Raw genomic sequence first — 20,111 nt, 5'->3', positions numbered from 1 at the left:
GGAGTTGTTAACCTCTGTCATTGGGGAACACAAATGATGGAAACAAACGATAATGTTTCCGACCGTTTAAGCTCCCTACTGCACACACTGCTGACACACAATCATTGAATGTAACGGCACAGCATCGAAGGGAGGCCACTGGGCTCACTGGGTTCTCTCAGCCCATTCTGACCAGCACAAAGTTAACCTTCTTGTAAGGTCATTTGCTAGTACAGAACTTGAGTATTATCAAAAGAAGACATTTTTTTCGAAGCTTTTCATCTTGCACTCATCAGAACAATCACAATAATACCAATGTCAGAGGAAACAACAACTTTGTACTGTATGAGAAGAGAGTGCTGATTGGTTGGCAAATGGACTTTGATTAGTAGAGGCGTTGCCATTAAGAATGCACCAGTTGATGGAGACTGACAGTTAACTGCCAAAACATTCTTTGAACTGCTATGTATTGCATTGTATGGCGGCACGGTAGCACAGTGGTTAGCATTGTTGCTTCACAGCACCAGGGTCCCAGGTTCGATTCCCAGCTTGGGTCACTGTGCGGAGTCTGCACGTTCTCCCCGTGTCTGCGTGGGTTTCCTCCGGGTGCTCCGGTTTCCTCCCACAAGTCCCAGAAGACGTGCTGTTAGGTGAATTGGACATTCTGAATTCTCCTTCCGTGTCCCCGAACAGGCGCCGAGTGTGGCGATTGGGGGATTTTCACAGTAACTTCATTGCAGTGTTAATGTAAGCCTACTTGTGACAATAAAGATAATTTTTTGAAAAATTAACCAGGCAGTTTAACTCTGGTCAAGGCACTGACCTGAGGAATGACCCAGTGGATGGCTATCACTTATTTTGTTTAGTTTCATAGAATTTACAGCACAGAAAGAGGCCATTCGGCCGATCTGTATCGGCCAACAAACACCTATCGATTCTAATCCCATTTTCCAGCACTGGGCCTGTTGCCTTTCGACGGTGTCAGTAACAGCGTGAAACAACTTTCTCCACCTGTTGCTCAGGGTTCTGAGACACCTCTCCCTTCCAGGATAATCTGAGGGTTTGCACTGAGTGCTGAATTTGGTGCATTTGAGTGCGATAGTGAGAGTTTGGTGACCGAGGGAGTATAAGGCTTCATTTTTATCTAAAGTTTAGTCTTTCTTTTATTTAGTTAATTAACTTAAAAGTTGCTGTTTGGTTTAGAAGAAGGTGAATTTTCAATAAGCTTTAAACAGGCTTCTACTTGTAGGCACTTGCAGCTGGAGCTTGTTAATTAGTTAATTGGATTAGACCAGTTTTCAGAGGCTAGATTCACAGTATAAAAGTGATCCCCTACAGTGCAGACTTTGTTTGCACTGAGTGCTGAATTTGGTGCATTTGAGTGCGATAGTGAGAGTTTGGTGACCGAGGGAGTGCTGAATTTGGTGCATTTGAGTGCGATAGTGAGAGTTTGGTGACCGAGGGAGTGCTGAATTTGGTGCATTTGAGTGCGATAGTGAGAGTTTGGTGACCGAGGGAGTTAGGTGAGGAGGGAGTAAGGTGCTCCTTTCATTTTGTTTCCGACATTTCCGCAAAGAGTGCGAAGAGAGCCAGGAGTTTACAGAAAGTGTAGCTGACTGGGAGCAGGGTCGGAGGGCGGAGATCTAGTTAGTCCACAGGGCAGCTATATTCTGTCAGGTAAGAGGGGATGGAGGCTAGGCCAGTTACATGCTCCTCCTGTAGGATGTGGGTGGTGAGAGATACCACCGGTGTCCCCACTGACTATACCTGCGGGAAGTGCACCCAACTTCAGCTCCTCAAAGATCGTGTTAGGGAACTGGAGCTGAAGCTGGATGAACTTCGGATCATCCGGGAGGCAGAGGGGGTGATTGAGAAGAGTTACAAGGAGGTAACCACACCCAAGGTACAGGACAAGAATAGCTGGGTTACAGTCAGGGGGAAAAAAACAAACAGGCAGAAAGTGCAGGGATCCCTCGTGGCCGTTCCCCTTCAAAACAAGTATACCGATTTGGATGCTGTTGGGGGGGATGACCTACCGGGGGAAGGCCCTAGCGGCCAGGTCTCTGGCACTGAGTCTGGCCCTGGGGCTCAGAAGGGAAGGGGGGAGAATAGAAAAGCAATAGTTGTAGGAGATTCAATGGTTAGGGGAATAGATAGGAGATTCTGTGGTCGCGAGCGAGACTCCCGGAAGGTATGTTGCCTCCCGGGTGCCAGGGTCAGGGATGTCTCGGATCGTGTCTTCAGGATCCTTAAGGGGGAGGGGGAGCAGCCAGAAGTCGTGGTGCACATTGGTACCAACGACATAGGTAGGAAAAGGGGTGTGTAGGTAATAAACAAGTTTAGGGAGTTAGGCTGGAAGTTAAAAGCCAGGACAGACAGAGTTGTCATCTCTGGTTTGTTGCCGGTGCCACGTGATAGCGAGGCTAGGAATAGGGAGAGAGTGCAGTTGAACACGTGGCTGCAGGAATGGTGTAGGAGGGAGGGCTTCAGGTATTTGGATAATTGGAGCGCATTCTGGGGAAGGTGGGACCTGTACAAGCAGGACGGGTTGCATCTGAACCAGAGGGGCACCAATATCCTGGGAGGGAGGTTTGCTAGTACTCTTCGGGAGGGTTTAAACTAATTTGGCAGGGGAATGGGAACCGGAGTTGTAGTCCAGCAACTAAGGTAGCCGATATTCAGGACGCCAAAGCGTGTAATGAGGCAGTTGGGAAGGGAACACTGACAAAGGAGAGTACTTGCAGGCACGGAGATGGGTTGAAGTGTGTATACTTCAACGCAAGAAGCATCAGGAATAAGGTGGGTGAACTTAAGGCATGGATCGGTACTTGGGACTACGATGTGGTGGCCATCACGGAAACTTGGATAGAAGAGGGGCAGAAATGGTTGTTGGAGGTCCCTGGTTATAGATGTTTCAATAAGATTAGGGAGGATGGTAAAAGAGGTGGGGGGGTGGCATTATTAATTAGAGATAGCATAACAGCTGCAGAAAGGCAGTTTGAGGAGTATCACCCTATTGAGGTAGTATGGGTTGAAGTCAGAAATAGGAAAGGAGCAGTCACCTTGTTAGGAGTTTTCTATAGGCCCCCCAATAGTAGCAGAGATGTGGAGGAACAGATTGGGAAACAGATTTTGGAAAGGTGCAGAAGTCATAGGGTAGTAGTCATGGGCGACTTTAACTTCCCAAATATTGAGTGGAAACTCTTTAGATCAAATAGTTTGGATGGGGTGGTGTTTGTGCAGTGTGTCCAGGAAGCTTTTCTAACACAGTATGTAGATTGTCCGACCAGAGGAGGGGCAATATTGGATTTAGTACTGGGTAATGAGCCAGGGCAAGTGATAGATTTGTTAGTGGGGGAGCATTTTGGAGATAGTGACCACAATTCTGTGACTTTCACTTTAGTAATGGAGAGGGATAGGTACGTGCAACAGGGCAAGGTTTACAATTGGGGGGAAGGGTAAATACGATGTTGTCAGACAAGAATTGAAGTGCATAAGTTGGGAACATAGGCTGGCAGGGAAGGACACAAGTGAAATGTGGAACTTGTTCAAGAAACAGATGCTACGTGTCCTTGATATGTATGTCCCTGTCAGGCAGGGAAGAGATGGTCGAGTGAGGGAACCATAGTTGACAAGAGAGGTTGAATGTCTTGTTAAGAGGAAAAAGGTGACTTATGTAAGGCTGAGGAAACAAGGTTCAGACAGGGCATTGGAGGGATACAAGATAGCCAGGATGGAACTGAAGAAAGGGATTAGGAGAGCTAAGAGAGGGCATGAACAATCTTTGGCGGGTAGGATCAAGGAAAACCCCAAGGCCTTTTACACATATGTGAGAAATATGAGAATGACTAGAGCGAGGGTAGGTCCGATCAAGGACAGTAGCGGGAGATTGTGTATTGAGTCTGAAGAGATAGGAGAGCTCTTGAACGAGTACTTTTCTTCTGTATTTACAAATGAGAGGAGCGATATTGTTGGAGAGGACAGTGTGAAACAGATTGATAAGCTCGAGGAAATACTTGTTAGGAAGGAAGATGTGTTGGGCATTTTGAAAAACTTGAGGATAGACAAGTCCCCCGGGCCTGACGGGATATATCCAAGGATTCTATGGGAAGCAAGAGATGAAATTGCAGAGCCGTTGGCAATGATCTTTTCGTCCTCACTGTCAACAGGGGTGGTACCAGGGGATTGGAGAGTGGCGAATGTCGTGCCCCTGTTCAAAAAATGGACTAGGGATAACCCTGGGAATTACAGGCAAGTTAGCCTTACTTCGGTGGCAGGCAAAGTAATGGAAAGGGTACTGAAGGATAGGATTTCTGAGCATCTGGAAAGACACTGCTTGATTAGGGATAGTCAGCACGGATTTGTGAGGGGTAGGTCTTGCCTTACGAATCTTATTGAATTCTTTGAGGAGGTGACCAAGCATGTGGATGAAGGTAAAGCAGTGGATGTAGTGTACATGGATTTTAGTAAGGCATTTGATAAAGTTCCCCATGGTACGCTTATGCAGAAAGTAAGGAGGCATGGGGTAGTGGGAAATTTGGCCAGTTGGATAACGAACTGGCTAACCGATAGAAGTCAGAGAGTGGTGGTGGATGGCAAATATTCAGCCTGGAGCCCAGTTACCAGTGGCGTACCGCAGGGGTCAGTTCTGGGTCCTCTGCTGTTTGTGATTTTCATTAATGACTTGGATGAGGGAGTTGAAGGGTGGGTCAGTAAATTTGCAGACGATACGAAGATTGGTGGAGTTGTGGATAGTAAGGAGGGCTGTTGTCGGCTGCAAAGAGACATAGATAGGATGCAGAGCTGGGCTGAGAAGTGGCAGATGGAGTTTAACCCTGAAAAGTGTGAGGTTGTCCATTTTGGAAGGACAAATATGAATGCGGAATACAGGGTTAACGGTAGAGTTCTTGGCAATGTGGAGGAGTAGAGAGATCTTGGGGTCTATGTTCATACATCTTTGAATGTTGCCACTCAAGTGGATAGAGCTGTGAAGAAGGCCTATGGTGTGCTCGCGTTCATTAACAGGGATTGAATTTAAGAGCCATGAGGTGATGATGCAGCTGTACAAAACTTTGGTAAGGCCACATTTGGAGTACTGTGTACAGTTCTGGTCGCCTCATTTTAGGAAGGATGTGGAATCTTTGGAAAAGGTGCAAAGAAGATTTACCAGGATGTTGCCTGGAATGGAGAGTAGGTCTTACGAGGAAAGGTTGAGGGTGCTAGGCCTTTTCTCATTAGAACGCAGAAGGATGAGGGGCGACTTGATAGAGGTTTATAAGATGATCAGGGGAATAGATAGAGTAGACAGTCAGAGACTTTTTCCCCGGGTGGAACAAACCATTACAAGGGGACATAAATTTAAGGTGAAAGGTAGAAGATATAGGAGGGATATCAGAGGTAGGTTCTTTACCCAGAGAGTAGTGGGGGCATGGAATGCACTGCCTGTGGAAGTATTTGAGTCGGAAACATTAGGGACCTTCAAGCAGCTATTGGATAGGTACATGGATTAAGGTAAAATGATATAGTGTAGATGTATTTGTTCTCAAGGGCAGCACGGTAGCATTGTGGATAGCACAATTGCTTCACAGCTCCAGGGTCCCAGGTTCGATTCCGGCTTGGGTCACTGTCTGTGCGGAGTCTGCACGTCCTCCCCGTATCTGTGTGGGTTTCCTCCGGGTGCTCCGGTTTCCTCCCACAGTCCAAAGATGTGCGGGTTAGGTGAATTGGCCAATGATAGATTGCCCTTAATGTCCAAATTGCCCTTGGTGTTGGGTGGAAGTGTTGAGTTTGGGTAGGGTGCTCTTTCCAAGAGCTGGTGCAGACTCAATGGGCCGAATGGCCTCCTTCTGCACTGTAAATTCAATGATAATCTATGATTAATCTAGGACAAAGGTTCGGCACAACATCGTGGGCCGAAGGGCCTGTTCTGTGCTGTATTTTCTATGTTCTATGTAACTGGGCCCTTTTCAGGGCTGGGAGAGTCGGCCTTTGGCCTGTTCACGAGTCTGCACAATATGCAGCCTGAAATGATTTGATCGGGGTGTCCACTTTCCCACAGGATGACTTTGATGTGCCTATTTCAGCATCAGGCTGGCATGGAGAGCATAGGGCTCGGGCCCTGTTTACGAGGTTGCTGCCAAGGCCAATCTTATAGTGTGTGGAAGTGTAAAAATCCCAATGTGTACACTGACCGGTCAAGGTGGGCTTGTGATAGACCGAGGCAGAGAACAGCCCCCCCCCCCCCCCCCCCCCCCACCCCCGGCAGATTTCACAACCAGCACATCAAGCAAAGGCAGATCATCTGACTGCTCCATTTCCAAGGGGAATTTGAGCCCAGGATGCAGCTCATTAAAACCTGTAAGGACACCGTTTCAGGCAGCTGCAGATTTAAATAGAGAAAACGGATCATCCACATATCGGAAATATTCAGGGGATAAAAGGTCAGGTGTGATTCCACCAAAGACACGTTTCTCCCAGAACCCAACAGAGTTGTCAGTGAGAGCTGGGCCCAGCGGGTATCCCATAGCAACACCATCGATTTGGGTAAACATCATGTCATTAAAACTCAACTGTGTGGGTTTTTGAACTCATAAACTCAGTGAATACAGATTCATACAATGTGGTGTGTCTAAATCATCCTGATCTCGCACTGCAGCACAAATATCTATGGCTTCCTTAAGTGGAACATTGTTGAATAGGCTAGCAATGTCAGTTGAGCACATGGACACAGCTTGTATCAATATGCAAGTCAGAGAGTCACACAGCACAGAAACAGGCCCTTTGGCCCACAGTGTCTATGCTGACCATCAAATACCAATCCCATTTACCAGCGTTCAGTCCATAGCCCACTCTGGCCATTTAAGTGCTCGTCCAGATGTTTCTTCAATGTTGTAAGAGTTCCTGCCTCCACCACCCTCATCTTAAACCTCTGTCTGAGATACCTCTGCCATGGGGGAAGGAATCTTACCATCTATCCTATCCGTGCCTCTCATCATTTTGTAAACCTCTTCCAGATTCCCCCCCCCTTCCCCCTCCAGTGCAATCACGTCCTTCCGATGGTGAGGCGACCAGAACTGCCCACAATATTCCATCTGTGACCGAACCAATGTTTTGTAAAGTTGTGGCAAGTCCTCCCCGCTCCTATATTCTTTGCCCCGGCTAATGAAGGCCAGCATTCCGGATGCCTTCTTCACCACCCTACCGACCTGTGCTGCCACCTTCAGGGAGCTATGGACTTGTACACCAAGGACTTTGTTCCTCGATATTCCCTCGGGACCTACCGTCCATTGTGTCGATCCTACCCTTATTAGATCTCCCAAAATGCATCACCTCACATTAATCAGGATTAAATTCCATCTGCCATTGCCCTGCCCAATTTACCAGCTGATCAATATCAGTCTGTAGCCGAAGACTATCCTCCTATAAAAGCACAATAATAATAATAATTGCTTATTGTCACAAGTAGGCTTCAATGAAGTTACTGTGAAAAGCCCCTAGTCGCCACATTCCGGCACCTGTTCGGGGAGGCCGGTATGGGAATTGAACCCGCGTTGCTGCCTTGTTCTGCATTACAAGCCAGCTGTTTAGCCCACTGTGCTAAACCAGCATACTGCTGATGCTGGAATCTGAAACCAAAAAGAAAATGCTGGAAAATCTCAGCAGGTCTGGAGGGAGAGAAAAGAGCTCCCCCAAAACTCCTGCCATTGCTGTTCCACTGTCTTCCCTGCTAGGCTCCTTTTCCAATCAACTCTGGCCAGCTCCTCCCTCATGTCTTTGTAGTTACCCTTATCGAATTGTAATACCGTTACATCTGATTGCAACTTCTCCCTCTCAAACTGCAGGGTAAATTCTATCATATGAAATGAAAATCGCTTATTGTCACAAGTAGGCTTCAAATGAAGTTACTGTGAAAAGCCCCTAGTCGCCACATTCCGGCGCCTGTTCAGGGAGGCTGTTACGGGAATTGAACCGTGCTGCTGGCCTGCCTTGGTCTGCTTCAAAAGCCAGCGATTTAGCCCTGTGCTAAACAGCCCCTGTTGTGGTCACTGCTCCCTAAGAGTTCCTTCACCTTAAGTTCCCTAATCAAGTCTGCCTCTTTACACATCACCAAATCCAGAATTGCCTGGTCCCTAGTGGCTGCTCAAAAAGATTATCCTCCTCACTGTTTACAACACCACCAATTTTCATGTCATCTGCAAACTTACTAATGAATACCTTCTACATTCACATCCAACTCGTTAATGTATATAACAAACAGCGAGGGACCCAGCATCGATCCCGCACAGGCCTCCAATCAGAAAAACAAGCCTCCACCATCACCCTTTGCCCCCTATTAATGTTAAGTAATGGGTTAAGAGACATTCCAATTAGTTGTCTCATTTATGTTAAGTATCCAATAATTGACACTGATATTAAAGGGGCTTCAGGTGGCCTTTGTGTCGGGTGATGTGATGATGGAGTTTTGTGCAGAGTTTGATAAAGTGAAATAAAGGTGTTGGTGGAAAAGGAGCAGAACCTTTGACTCTTTATACAACAGCAGCAAACGTCTAACAATTGGCAGCAGAGGATGGTTGCTGTGCAAATGTGAAGGGTTGAAAGATACAACTTTTCCAGATCAAACCAAGGAGTGAGTGAGAGAAAAAACCCAAAGACATATGGCTGAACCCAGGATAAAGATGGCCGGCTATGACTCCCTCCCCCCCCCCCCACCCCCCCACCCCCCCACCACACACCTTATTTTCTGAAAGAGGATCGTACGACCAATGGAGAAGTGCAGTAGTTATGTGGACTAAGGTAACTGCTTTGGGAAAGAGAAAACAAGGTATGACATTGGCTCTTTCTCTACCTCATGACAGTAAAATCCAGAGCAAAGTGTTTTCTGAGCTGGAGTTGGAAGAGTTCGACTCAGAAGAAGGTCTGCAGACTCCATTACGCTATATGGATAAGATTTATAAAAAGGACGACTTGTTAATGCGTATGAAGCATGGTCGGATTGTGATAGGTTCCGGAAAATAGAGGATTTCTCCATTGAAGACTATAAAATGGAATTTGGCAGACTATATAAAAGGCTGCAGAAACACAACCTGGAATTTCCACAGTCTGTGTTGGCCTTTACTTGACTGTGCTAGAGTGAGCAACATGGATAGGCTCCTGGTTTTGACAGGAGTTCAGTTTGCGCATAAGTATACCTTATTCGATCAGATGACAGAAGCTTTAAAAAGGTTTCTGGGGAAATATTCGATTCCGATGGCCCTGATGACCCAAATAGGTCAGCCTGCAATAAGGCAGAATATGGAAGATACACTACTAACAGGATGGCAAAATCGTACGGCTACAAACAGGTTCCAAGACTATAGAAGGAGATCGGGACCCGGACATTATGAAGACAGAAACCCAGTTAGAACCTACATTCGGAAGATGAACCCCAGAAATGCACGGGGCAAGATAGATCGATGTTTTCGATGTGACTCTCAATACCATTATGCTTTCAACAGTCCAACACGTTATAATAGAGTGTTTGAAGTTACACATGACACGGAAGAGTCAGAAGAGGAAAAAGATAGTGACCAGAAAGAAGGCACTGTCTTATTAACAAGCGGTAATGAGGGTGTTGGTTGCAGAATCCTTCAATTGTGCTGTATTGGACAGTGGCTGCACATCTACTGTGTGTGGAAATGACTGGTTAAAATGTTACCTGGACTCCTTGGATGCTGAAAGTCGTAACAAGGTTAAGGAATTTGAAAATTTCAGGTTTGGGGATGATAATACTCTGAAGTCGCTGAAAAGAGTGGTGATCCCTTGCAATATTGCCGGAGTGAATCATTTCATTAGCACGGATGTTGTATCAAGTGAGATACCTTTGCTTCTGAGCAGACCGTCGATGAAGAAAGCACACATGAAACTGGATATGGAACAGGATAAGGCAACAGTTTTTGGAAAGACGGTGGACTTACAATTTACACAGTCGGGACACTATTGTATTCCATTACTGACAAATAATATTTCAAGTACAGTTGTTCAGGATGTGTTAATGGCAGTTGAAAATGGGACTTTAGCTGATAAAAAGCTTCTTGTATTAAAACTGCATAGGCAATTTGCACATCCGTCTCCTCGGAGGCTGCAAAATTTATTAAAGGATGCAGGGGTAAGGGATGAAGACTATACTAAGCTAATAGAACAGATTAGTGACCGCTGTGAAGTATGTAGGAAGTACAGAAGGACACCAGCACGACCGATAGTAACCCTACCTTTGGCCAGGGATTTTAATGACATTGTGGCCATGGATCTTAAGATCTGGGATAAAGCCAATAATATATTTATTTAGCATTTTGTAGATTTAGCAACCAGATTTAGTCAATCAACGATTGTACGAAGTAAAGAAAAGAGTAATTCTGGTTCAAATTGTGGAAAAATGGATAGGGACAGGAATGGGTCCACCGGCAAAATTCCTTACGGACAATGGGGGAGAATTTGCTAATGATGAGTTTAGGGATATGTGTGAAAACGTGAATATCGCAGTTATGAATACGGCTGCAGAAAGCCCATTTAGTAACGGTGTGTGTGAAATAAACCATGCGGTAATAGATGACATGCTCCAGAAACTTTTGGGAGATAGACCAAATTGCAGGCTAAATTCAGCTTTAGCATGGGCGGTACATGCGAAGAATTAATTGCAGATGGTTGGGGGCTATAGTCCTTATCAATTAGTGTTTGGCAGAAATCCTAAAATTCCATCCATTTTGGACGACCAGCCTCCAGCTTGGGAGGGGACTACAATTAGGTCTGCCTTTGCTGAGCATTTAAATGCATTACATAGCAGTAGAAAAGCTTTTTTGGAAGCAGAAGTCTTTGAAAGAATTCGCAGAGCTTTGAGGCATAATGTACGGCCATCAAATACCGCTTTTCAGCAAGGAGACATAGTATACTGTAAGAGAGACAATTTTAATGAATGGAAAGGCCCAGGGAAGATCATAGGCATAGATGGCAAAACAATTATTTTACAACATGGCAATCAGACTGTTAGGGTCCATTCATCAAGGATAATGGGTACAGATTACAAATTTTCAAATTTAGACAGAGCAGACGGGCATGACGAGGAACCAGGGTCATGTTTTTGGGATCCTTAAGGGGAAGGGCGAGCAGCCCCAAGTCGTGGTCCACATAGGTACCAACGACATAGGTAGGAAAAGGGATAGGGATGTAAGGCAGGAATTCAGGGAGCTAGGGTGGAAACTTGGATCTAGGACAAACAGAGTTATTATCTCTGGGTTGTTACCCGTGCCACGTGATAGCGAGACGAGGAATAGGGAGAGAGAGGAGTTGAACACGTGGCTACAGGGATGGTGCAGGAGGGAGGGTTTCAGATTTCTGGATAATTGGGGCTCATTCTGGGGTCGGTGGAACCTCTACAAACGGGATGGTCTACACCTGGACCAGAGGGGTACCAATATCCTGGGGGGGAAATTTACTAATGCTCTTTGGGAGGGTTTAAACTAGTTCAGCAGGGGCTTGGGAACCTGAATTGCTTGCAGTGACCAGCTCACTAAATGTGTTTTCCACGATGTCCTCAGCATCATGGATTCTTCAAAGTGAGTCCGTCCACAGCTCCAGTCGCACAATGTGGTCATTCAGGAGCTGTAGCGGGAAACACTTCCTGTACACCTGCAAGGTGTTCGCAAATGTATGTTTAAAATAAATGTAAAGTACCCAATTCTTTTTTTCCCAATTAAGGGATAGTTTAGCGTGGCCAATCCATCTACCCTGTACATCTTCAGGTTGTGGGGGTGAGACCCATGCAGACACGGGGAGAATGTGCCAACTCCACACGGACAGTGACCTGGGACAGGGATCGAACCTGGGTCCTTGGCGCAGTGAGGCAGCAGTGCTAACCCCTGCACCACGTGCCGCCCCTTGGAGTTCGTAAATGTGAAGGAATCTTTCATTGTCTATGTGGAAAGCTTGCTGAAAACTGGGTGTAACAATTCTCCAAACAATTTGGCCAATTCGTGCTGTGCGTAAAGGGACATCACTTTTGTGTATCTTGAGCAGCCCATAGGTACACGGATGCAGTGAGCCATGTGGATGAACCCTGACATCAATATCATGTGGCAGCTCATTGCTCTTACACAAATCCAGGAAACAATCTTTTAGTTTACTTCCAAGTAAGGCTATGTGGCCATATTGAGTAGCACTCTCTTCCCATTCAGTATAAATTGTTGTTTCCCCTGACATTCTGGTGATTGTCCTGATGAGTACAAGACCAAAAACTTTGACAATGTGTCTTTTTTCAGAAATACTTAAACTTCTTCATCGGGCGGCACAGTGGTGCAGTGGTTAGCACTGCTGCCTCACGGCGCTGAGGTCCCAGGTTCGATCCCAGCCCCGGGTCACTCTCTGTGTGGAGTTTGCACATTCTCCCCGTGTGCAGGGCAGGTGGATTGGCCACGCTAAATTACCCCTAATTGGAATAAAAATAATTGGATACTGTAAATGTATAAGAAACAAAAACGTCTTAATCGGCCCATCAGTTGGGCACCTGTCTGTCGGGGGCCTATTTCCAGTGACCTTCCTTCACCTTAGCCGCTCACATCTCCCACAAACATCCGACACAAACTTGCACTCGCGCACATACCGGGACCACTTTCACTCGCTAGCTCTCACTTTCTCCCAATCCTTGTTAAATGTGCCGGCCAGTTTGCATACAGTAAAGTTCTACAAATGGTTAATTGATCAGTTTTGGGGGGATAACTCCAGGGTAACTGGTTTGTCCTTCCCCCCCCCCCCCCCCCCCTGCCCGCCTATCAACAGTAGAGGCTGATTGGTCTGTACTAACACTGCTGTCGGTATGTCCCATCATCCAGTCACGGTCTCTAACCTGTCACCTCAGTAACTTTTTAAAACAAGCAACTTTTTAATCAACTTTCAAGATTTCACGAGTGACCCTTCCTCTTACCAGACACTAGGCACTTCTCGAGATCAGGGATGCTGGGAGCCACTCGTGGGTCAGGGCTGCAGAGATCAGGTAGGGAGTTACACTGATACAATGTACCAGGAGCTCAAGTTTTTAAACAGTAGTCTTCATGTTTTTGATGTTTAGCTGAAACTGGTAGAGAAAGCACAGAATGGAGTTAGTCCCTGCGACTGGACCACCATTGCCTCCTCAAGGGCAATTAAAGAATGGCAGAAAATACTGCCTTTGGCACAGACGCCCACATCGTACGGAGGAGTACTCCAAACACGTCTGCCCCTGCTTGTCTGCTAAAACTGCTCACTTCCAGGATCATTCTGGAACGCAAGGACAATCCCAGATCCTCTTCGCCACTGCAATTGTCTGCTCAAATCCATTGGCAGGTCCCCTCCATCCCCGTCTCCAATAAGTGTGAGGAGATCATCGATTCTTTATCACGGAGATAGAGACAATCCAACCTGCTACGTCTGCGCTGTCTCTCTCCCACTCACCCTCTGGACAGAATTCCTTTACCCCCCCCCCCCCCCCCCCCCCCCTCGCCCTGGCCCTGAACTCACATCTTTCTCCAGTTTCTGTCCGATCTCCTCTCAAACCCTCGACCCCGCCGTGTCTGTAAACTCCCCTTCCATCTCCACCCTCCTCTCCAAAGCCCTTCAACGTATCGTCACCTCCCAAACCCATTCCCATCTTTCCCGGAATTCCACGTTTGAATCCCTCCAATCAGGTTTCTGCCCCAGGCTCAGTATCGAAATGTCTCTTATCAAACTCACACCTGACATCCTGGGTGACGGAGACAACGGGAATCTGTCCCTCCTCGTCCTCCTCGACTGTCCGCAGCCTTGGACACGGTGACCAGACCATCCCCCCCCAGCACCCCCTCCCCTGCTGTCCAGCTGGGGGGACAGCTCTCTCCTGGTTCCATTCTAATCCAATCAGAGTCAGAGAACGGCTGGTAATGGCTTCACTTCCTGATCCTGCACCTCACCCCCACCCCCACCCCCCACCCTCACCCCCACCCTCACCCCCCACCCTCACCCCCACACCCACCCCCACCCCCACCCTCACCCTCACCCCCCACCCCCACCCTCACCCTCACCCCCACCCCCACCCCCACCCCCACCCTCACCCCCACCCCCACCCTCACCCCCACCCCCACCCTCACCCCCCACCTTCACCCTCACCCCCACCCCCACCCTCACCCCCACCCCCACGCTCACCCCCATCCCCACCCTCACCCCACCCTCACCCCCACCCCAACCTCACCCCCACCTCAACCTCACCCCCACCTCACTCCCAACCCCACCCTCACCCCCATCCCCACCCTCACCCTCACCCTCACCCCCACCCTCACCCTCACCCCCACCCCCACCCCCACGCTCACCCCCACCCCCACCCTCACCCCCACCCCCACCCCCACCCTCACCCCCACCCTCACCCTCACCCCCACCCTCACCCTCACCCCCACCCCCACCCTCACCCCCACCCCCACGCTCACACCCCCACCCCCACGCTCACCCCCATCCCCACCCCACCCTCACCCTCACCCCAACCTCACCCCCACCTCAACCCCACCCCCACCTCACTCCCAACCCCACCCTCACCCCCATCCCCACCCTCACCTCACCCCCACCCTCACCCCCATCCCCACCCTCACCCCCACCCCCACCTCAGCCCCACCCTCACCCCCCACCCTCACCCCCACCCTCACCCCCACCCCCACCCTCACCCCCACCCCCACCCTCACCCCCACCCCCACGCTCACTCCCACCCCCACCTCACCCCCACACTCGCCCTCACCTTCACCCCCACCCTCACCCTCACCCCCACCCCCACCCTCATCCCAACCTCACCCTCACCCCCACACTCGCCCTCACCCTCACCCCCATCCCCACTCTCGCCCTCACCCCCACCCTCACCCCCACCTCACCCCCATCCCCACCCTCACCCCCACTCTCACCCCCACCTCACCCCCACCCTCACCGCCACCTCACCCTCACCCCCACCTGACCCCCAACCCCACCCTCACCCCACCCTCACCCTCACCCTCACTCCCACCCTGATCCCCACCCTCACCCCCCATCCTCACCCTCACCCCCACTCTCACCCCCACCCCACTCTCACCCCCACCCCAACCTCACCCCCACCCCACCCTCAACCCCACCTCACCCCCATCCCCACCCCCCCACCCCACCCCACCCTCACCCCCACCCCAACCTCACCCCCAACCTCACCTCATCCCACCCCCACCCTCACCCCCACCCCCCACCTCACCCCCTCCCTCACGCCATCCCCACCCTCACCTCACCCCCATCCTCACCCTCACCCCCACCTCACCCCCACCCTCACCCCCACCTCACCCCACCCCCACCTCACCCCCATCCCCAGTCTCACCCCCACCCTCACCCCCATCCCCACCCTCACCCTCACCCCCATCCCCAGTCTCACCCCCACCCTCACCCCCATCCCCACCCTCACCCTCACCCCCACTCCACCCACACCCCCACCTCACCCCCACCCACACCCCCACCTCACCCCCATCCCCACCCTCACCCTCACCCTCAACCCCACCTCACCCCCACCCTCACCCCCACCCCCACCTCACCCCCACCCACACCTCACACCCCCACCCTCACACCCACACACATCTCACACACCCCACACACCCCCACCCTCACCCCCGCCCTCACCTCACCCCGCCATCACCCCCGCCCTCACCCTCACCTCACCCCCGCCCTCACCTCACCATCAACCTCACCTCACCCCCACCTCACAAACCCACACCTCACACACCCCCACCCCACCTCACCCCTACCCCCACATCACCCCCACCTCACCCCCACCCTCACCCTCACCTCACCTCCACCCGCACCCCCACCTCACCCTCAGCCCCACCCTCACCCCCACCTCAGCCCCACCCTCACCCCTACCCTCATCCTCAACTCACCCTCACCTCACCCTCACCCCACCTCACCCTCACCCTCACCCTCAACTCACCCCCACCCTCACCCTCAACTCACCCCCACCCTCACCCCACCTCACCCCCACCCTCAACTCACCCCACCCTCACCCCCACCTCACCCCTACACCCACCTCGCCCCCAACCCCACCCTCACCCCCTCCCCCACACCCACCTCACCCCCCTCCCCCACCCCCACCTCACCCCCACCCCTACACCCACCTCATCCCCAACCCCACCCTCACCCCCTCCCTCACCCCGACCCTCACACCCCAAGACCACCCTCACCTCACCCCCACTCTCATCTCACCCCCACCCTCACCTCATCCCCACCCTCATCTCACCCTCTCCCCCTCCCTCACCTCCCCCTGCCCGTCCCTCACCTCCCCCTGCCTGTCCCTCACCTCCCACTGCCCGTCCCTCACCTCCCACTGCCCGTCCCTCACCTCCCACTGCCCGTCCCTCACCTCCCACTGCCCGTCCCTCACCTCCCACTGCCCGACCCTCACCTCCCACTGCCCGTCCCTCACCTCCCACTGCCCGTCCCTCACCTCCCACTGCCTCCCCTCCCTCACCTCCCCCTGCCCGTCCCTCACCTCCCTCTGCCTCCCCTCCCCCTGCGTCCCCTCCCTCACCTCCCCCTGCCCCTCCCTCACCTCCCCCTGCCCCACCCTCACCTCCCCCTGCCCCTCCCTCACCTCCCCCTGCCCCTCCCTCACCTCCCCCTGCCCCTCCCTCACCTCCCCCTGCCCCTCCCTCACCTCCCCCTGCCCCTCCCTCACCTCCCCCTGCCCCTCCCTCACCTCCCCCTGCCCCTCCCTCACCTCCCCCTGCCCCTCCCTCACCTCCCCCTGCCTCCCCCCTCCCTCACCTCCCCCTGCCTGCCCTCCCCCTGCCTCGCCTCCCCCCTCCCTCACCTCCCCCTGCCTCCCCCTTCCCTCACCTCCCCCTGCCTCCCCTCCCTCACCTCCCCCTGCCCCTCCCTCACCTCCCCCTGCCCCTCCCTCACCTCCCCCTGCCTCCCCCCTCCCTCACCTCCCCCTGCCTCCCCCCTCCCTCACCTCCCCGTGCCTGCCCTCCCCCTGCCTCCCCTCCCTCACCTCCCCCTGCCTCCCCTCCCTCACCTCCCCTGCCTGCCCTCCCCCTGCCTCCCCTCCCTCACCTCCCCCTGCCTGCCCTCCCCCCTGCCTGCTCTCCCTCACCTCCCCCTGCCTCCCCTCCCTCACCTCCCCTCCCTCACCTCCCCCTGCCTGCCCTCCCCCTGCCTGCTCTCCCTGGCAGCTACTCTTTTCTACCCGAATCTCATAGACTTTGTCCTCAGCCTTGAACGGCCATTTCGGCTGCTCCCCACCCCATCCAACAATTCCCTCAGTCACACAGCCCCCTCCTCAGGCAGAAAGCACCCCCCACTGTCATCCCCAGCGTCTATCTTGTCCGTGCGAAAGACCCTCCACACACCTACCCAGGCCCCTCCCCCTCACCTCCTCCCCCTCAGTGAACAGTCCCATGTGCCAATGACAAGGGTGGTTTTAATGTGCGATGAGGGGGTGGTGGCACGTGTCAGGGGTTTCTGCAGTGTGTCTGCGATTGTTTTCAGCAGCACTTAGCAATGAGTAATCAGCCAAGTTTAATTTGCAACCTGACACTGTGAACAGTTATCTAATCGTGATTCAGTCCAATGTCGTGATTCGTTGAAAGGTGAAACGGTCGCTCAGATTCTCGATTGAGGGAAGATTAACTTCAGTGGGATGAGGACAAATTTCTGCTGGTGACGCCGGATGGGGGGGGGCCTGGCAGCGTTAATACCCGTGTGCAGCGGGTGAACTCTGCTTGTCTCATAGACACAGCTGAAAACATACAAATAAAAGGAAAATCGAGCACAGATTCTAGTGGACGGGAAAGGCACAAAAACAGCAGCGGCAGAGACACGAGTGGGAAACTTAGTAACTACGACCAAATCAATACAACATTTCAGTTGAAAGAGAAAATGCTGGAAGTTGCAGGATTAAGAAAACTAAGAGCAGGACTTTTTTTTTAACCTTTATTCTTTCATGGGTTATGCTGGCATCTGCTGTCCATCCCTAATTGGCCTTGAACTGGACATTCCAGACGGCAGTTAAGAGTCAACCCCATCACTGTGGGCTGGAGTCACATGGAGGCCAGACCGGGCGAGGACGGCAGATTTCCTTCCCCAAGGACATTAGTGACCCAGACGGGTTTTTACAACAATCAATAATGGTTTCATGGTCACCACGACCGAGACTAGATTTCAATTCCAGATTTATTAATTATTAATGCCGATATTGTAGGAAGGTGGAGTTAAGTCGATGATCAGTCTGATGGAGTTGAAGGTGCCTGGACGGGCTGCGGTGCTGGCAGCTTCCCGAGGTGATGTTTTGCTGTGTTGTGCTTCCCAAGGTATGGATGTGATTAACAACGCGCTGGAGACCACGATCCTCAGCAGCAGCAAGCACAGCTGGACACCGGTCGTCGTCAATGTGGCGTCAGCGACTCTCACCATCATCAGTGAGGAGGTAAGGGCACTAAAATGACCTGACAAGGTGGCTGCAGTGTTTCAGAGTCGCACATCTTTATTCAACAAGTACTGATGAATATAGGGAATGAGACACACCTCAATCTTCAGCACAAACACTGGATATTCAGTCTCTCTCTGTCCAGGAGATATCTACACACTGACCGAGGGTTGTACTGCACAATTTGTAATGTGCTGGGGAGATATGCTGGAAAATACACTCTCCCCTATCAGTCTGCGTTCTTTGCAATCTCCCTCTTTCTCTCCTCTCCCCTATCAGTCTGCGTTCTTTGCAATCTCCCTCTTTCTCTCCCTGTGTTGACGGGGCTGTTTGCTGTTATTTTGCAGAGTGCGGAGATTGTGTCCGAATGCCGAGTGCGTTTTCTCTCCTTTATGGGAGTTGGTCGAGATGTCCATTCCTTCGCCTTCATCATGGCAGCTGCTGCTGATCAGTTTGACTGTCACATGTTTTGGTGTGAACCCAATGCTGCCAGCCTATCAGAGGCTGTGCAGGCAGCCTGCATGGTGAGAGCGTGGTGGGGGCGGCTGGGAGCGGGGGGGGCGGCTGGGAGCGGGGGGGGGTGGGGGGGGCGGCTGGGAGCGGGGGGGGGGGTGGGGGGGGCGGCTGGGAGCGGGGGGGATGGGGGGGGGGGGGCGGCTGGGAGCGGGGGGGGGTGGGGAGCGGCTGGAGTGGGGGGGCGGCTGGGAGCGGGGGGGGATGGGGGGGGCGGCTGGAGCGGGGGGGATGGGGGGGGGGGGCGGCTGGGGGGTGGGGGGGGCGGCTGGGAGCGGGGGGATGGGGGGGGGGGCGGCTAGGAGCGGGGGGATGGGGGGGCGGCTGGGAGCGGGGGGATGGGGTGGGGCCTCAGGGATAGGGGGTAGGGGGACAGGAGGAAGAATGGGGGCAGTTGATGGGGTTGGGACAAGGACGGCAGGTGATTTTTCTGCGGCCGAGGGAACGTACACAGTAGACAGAAAGAATAATCAACAGAGAACATTGACAGATGGTAGATCGACACAGTGATTGGTTACAGTGCGGAACAAGGGGCCACACGAGCAGCATAGGGCGTCGTGAACAGTGTGTTCGAGTTGGAGACGGAGGAAGGGTGAAGAGGGACAGTGGGAGCCGTGAGCGGCTCAATGACTTTCTTGTTGATTTTGTATCTTATCTGTTGTTTTCCAGCTGCGTTATCAGAAATGTTTGGATGCACGCCCCCCTGGACTGGGGAATACCTTGACTGTGCCTTGTGCCGATTCCGTCGCCAGGAGAGTTGGTTCCAGTGTTAAGAAAGGAGTCCAGTCGCTCCTGGGTTCGTTCATACCCAAACGCTCCGGATCACAGACTCCGTAATAGCTCCGAGGATCCGACTCGACCAGAACTCTGGGATTCTTCACTAATATCAAACTGCCAATACAAACTATTCAAATTCATGTGCCAGTGAGTGAGCCTGCGATCAAACCCCCCCCCCCCCCCCCCCCCCCGCGATCAAACCCCGTCCCCCCCCGCGATCAAACCCCGTCCCACCCCCCGCGATCAAACCCCACCCCCCCCCCCCCCGCGATCAAACCCCGTCCCCCCCCCGCGATCAAACCCCCTCCCCCCGCGATCAAACCCCCCCCCCCGCGATCAAACCCCGTCCCCCCCCACGATCAAACCCCGTCCCCCCCGCGATCAA

General features: G+C 52.2%; 1 protein-coding gene across 1 annotated transcript in view; it reads left to right on the top strand.

Moving 5' to 3' along the window:
- Nucleotides 1-19,911, top strand: part of LOC140392181 (amyloid beta precursor protein binding family B member 1-like) — a 398,721-nt gene extending 378,810 nt beyond the window's left edge. Inside the window, 4 exon segments of the mRNA XM_072477563.1 lie at nt 12,935-13,000; nt 18,321-18,436; nt 18,784-18,960; nt 19,619-19,911. Of these exon segments, the coding sequence (XP_072333664.1) occupies nt 12,935-13,000; nt 18,321-18,436; nt 18,784-18,960; nt 19,619-19,786 (527 nt within the window). The 3' untranslated portion in view covers nt 19,787-19,911.
- Nucleotides 19,912-20,111: the final 200 nt, after the last annotated feature.

The sequence above is a fragment of the Scyliorhinus torazame genome, chromosome 15 (genome assembly GCF_047496885.1).
Source record: "Scyliorhinus torazame isolate Kashiwa2021f chromosome 15, sScyTor2.1, whole genome shotgun sequence".
Lineage (NCBI taxonomy): Eukaryota > Metazoa > Chordata > Chondrichthyes > Carcharhiniformes > Scyliorhinidae > Scyliorhinus > Scyliorhinus torazame.
Note: the sequence above shows the minus strand (reverse complement) of the source record. Positions and strands in the feature narration are given on the sequence as shown.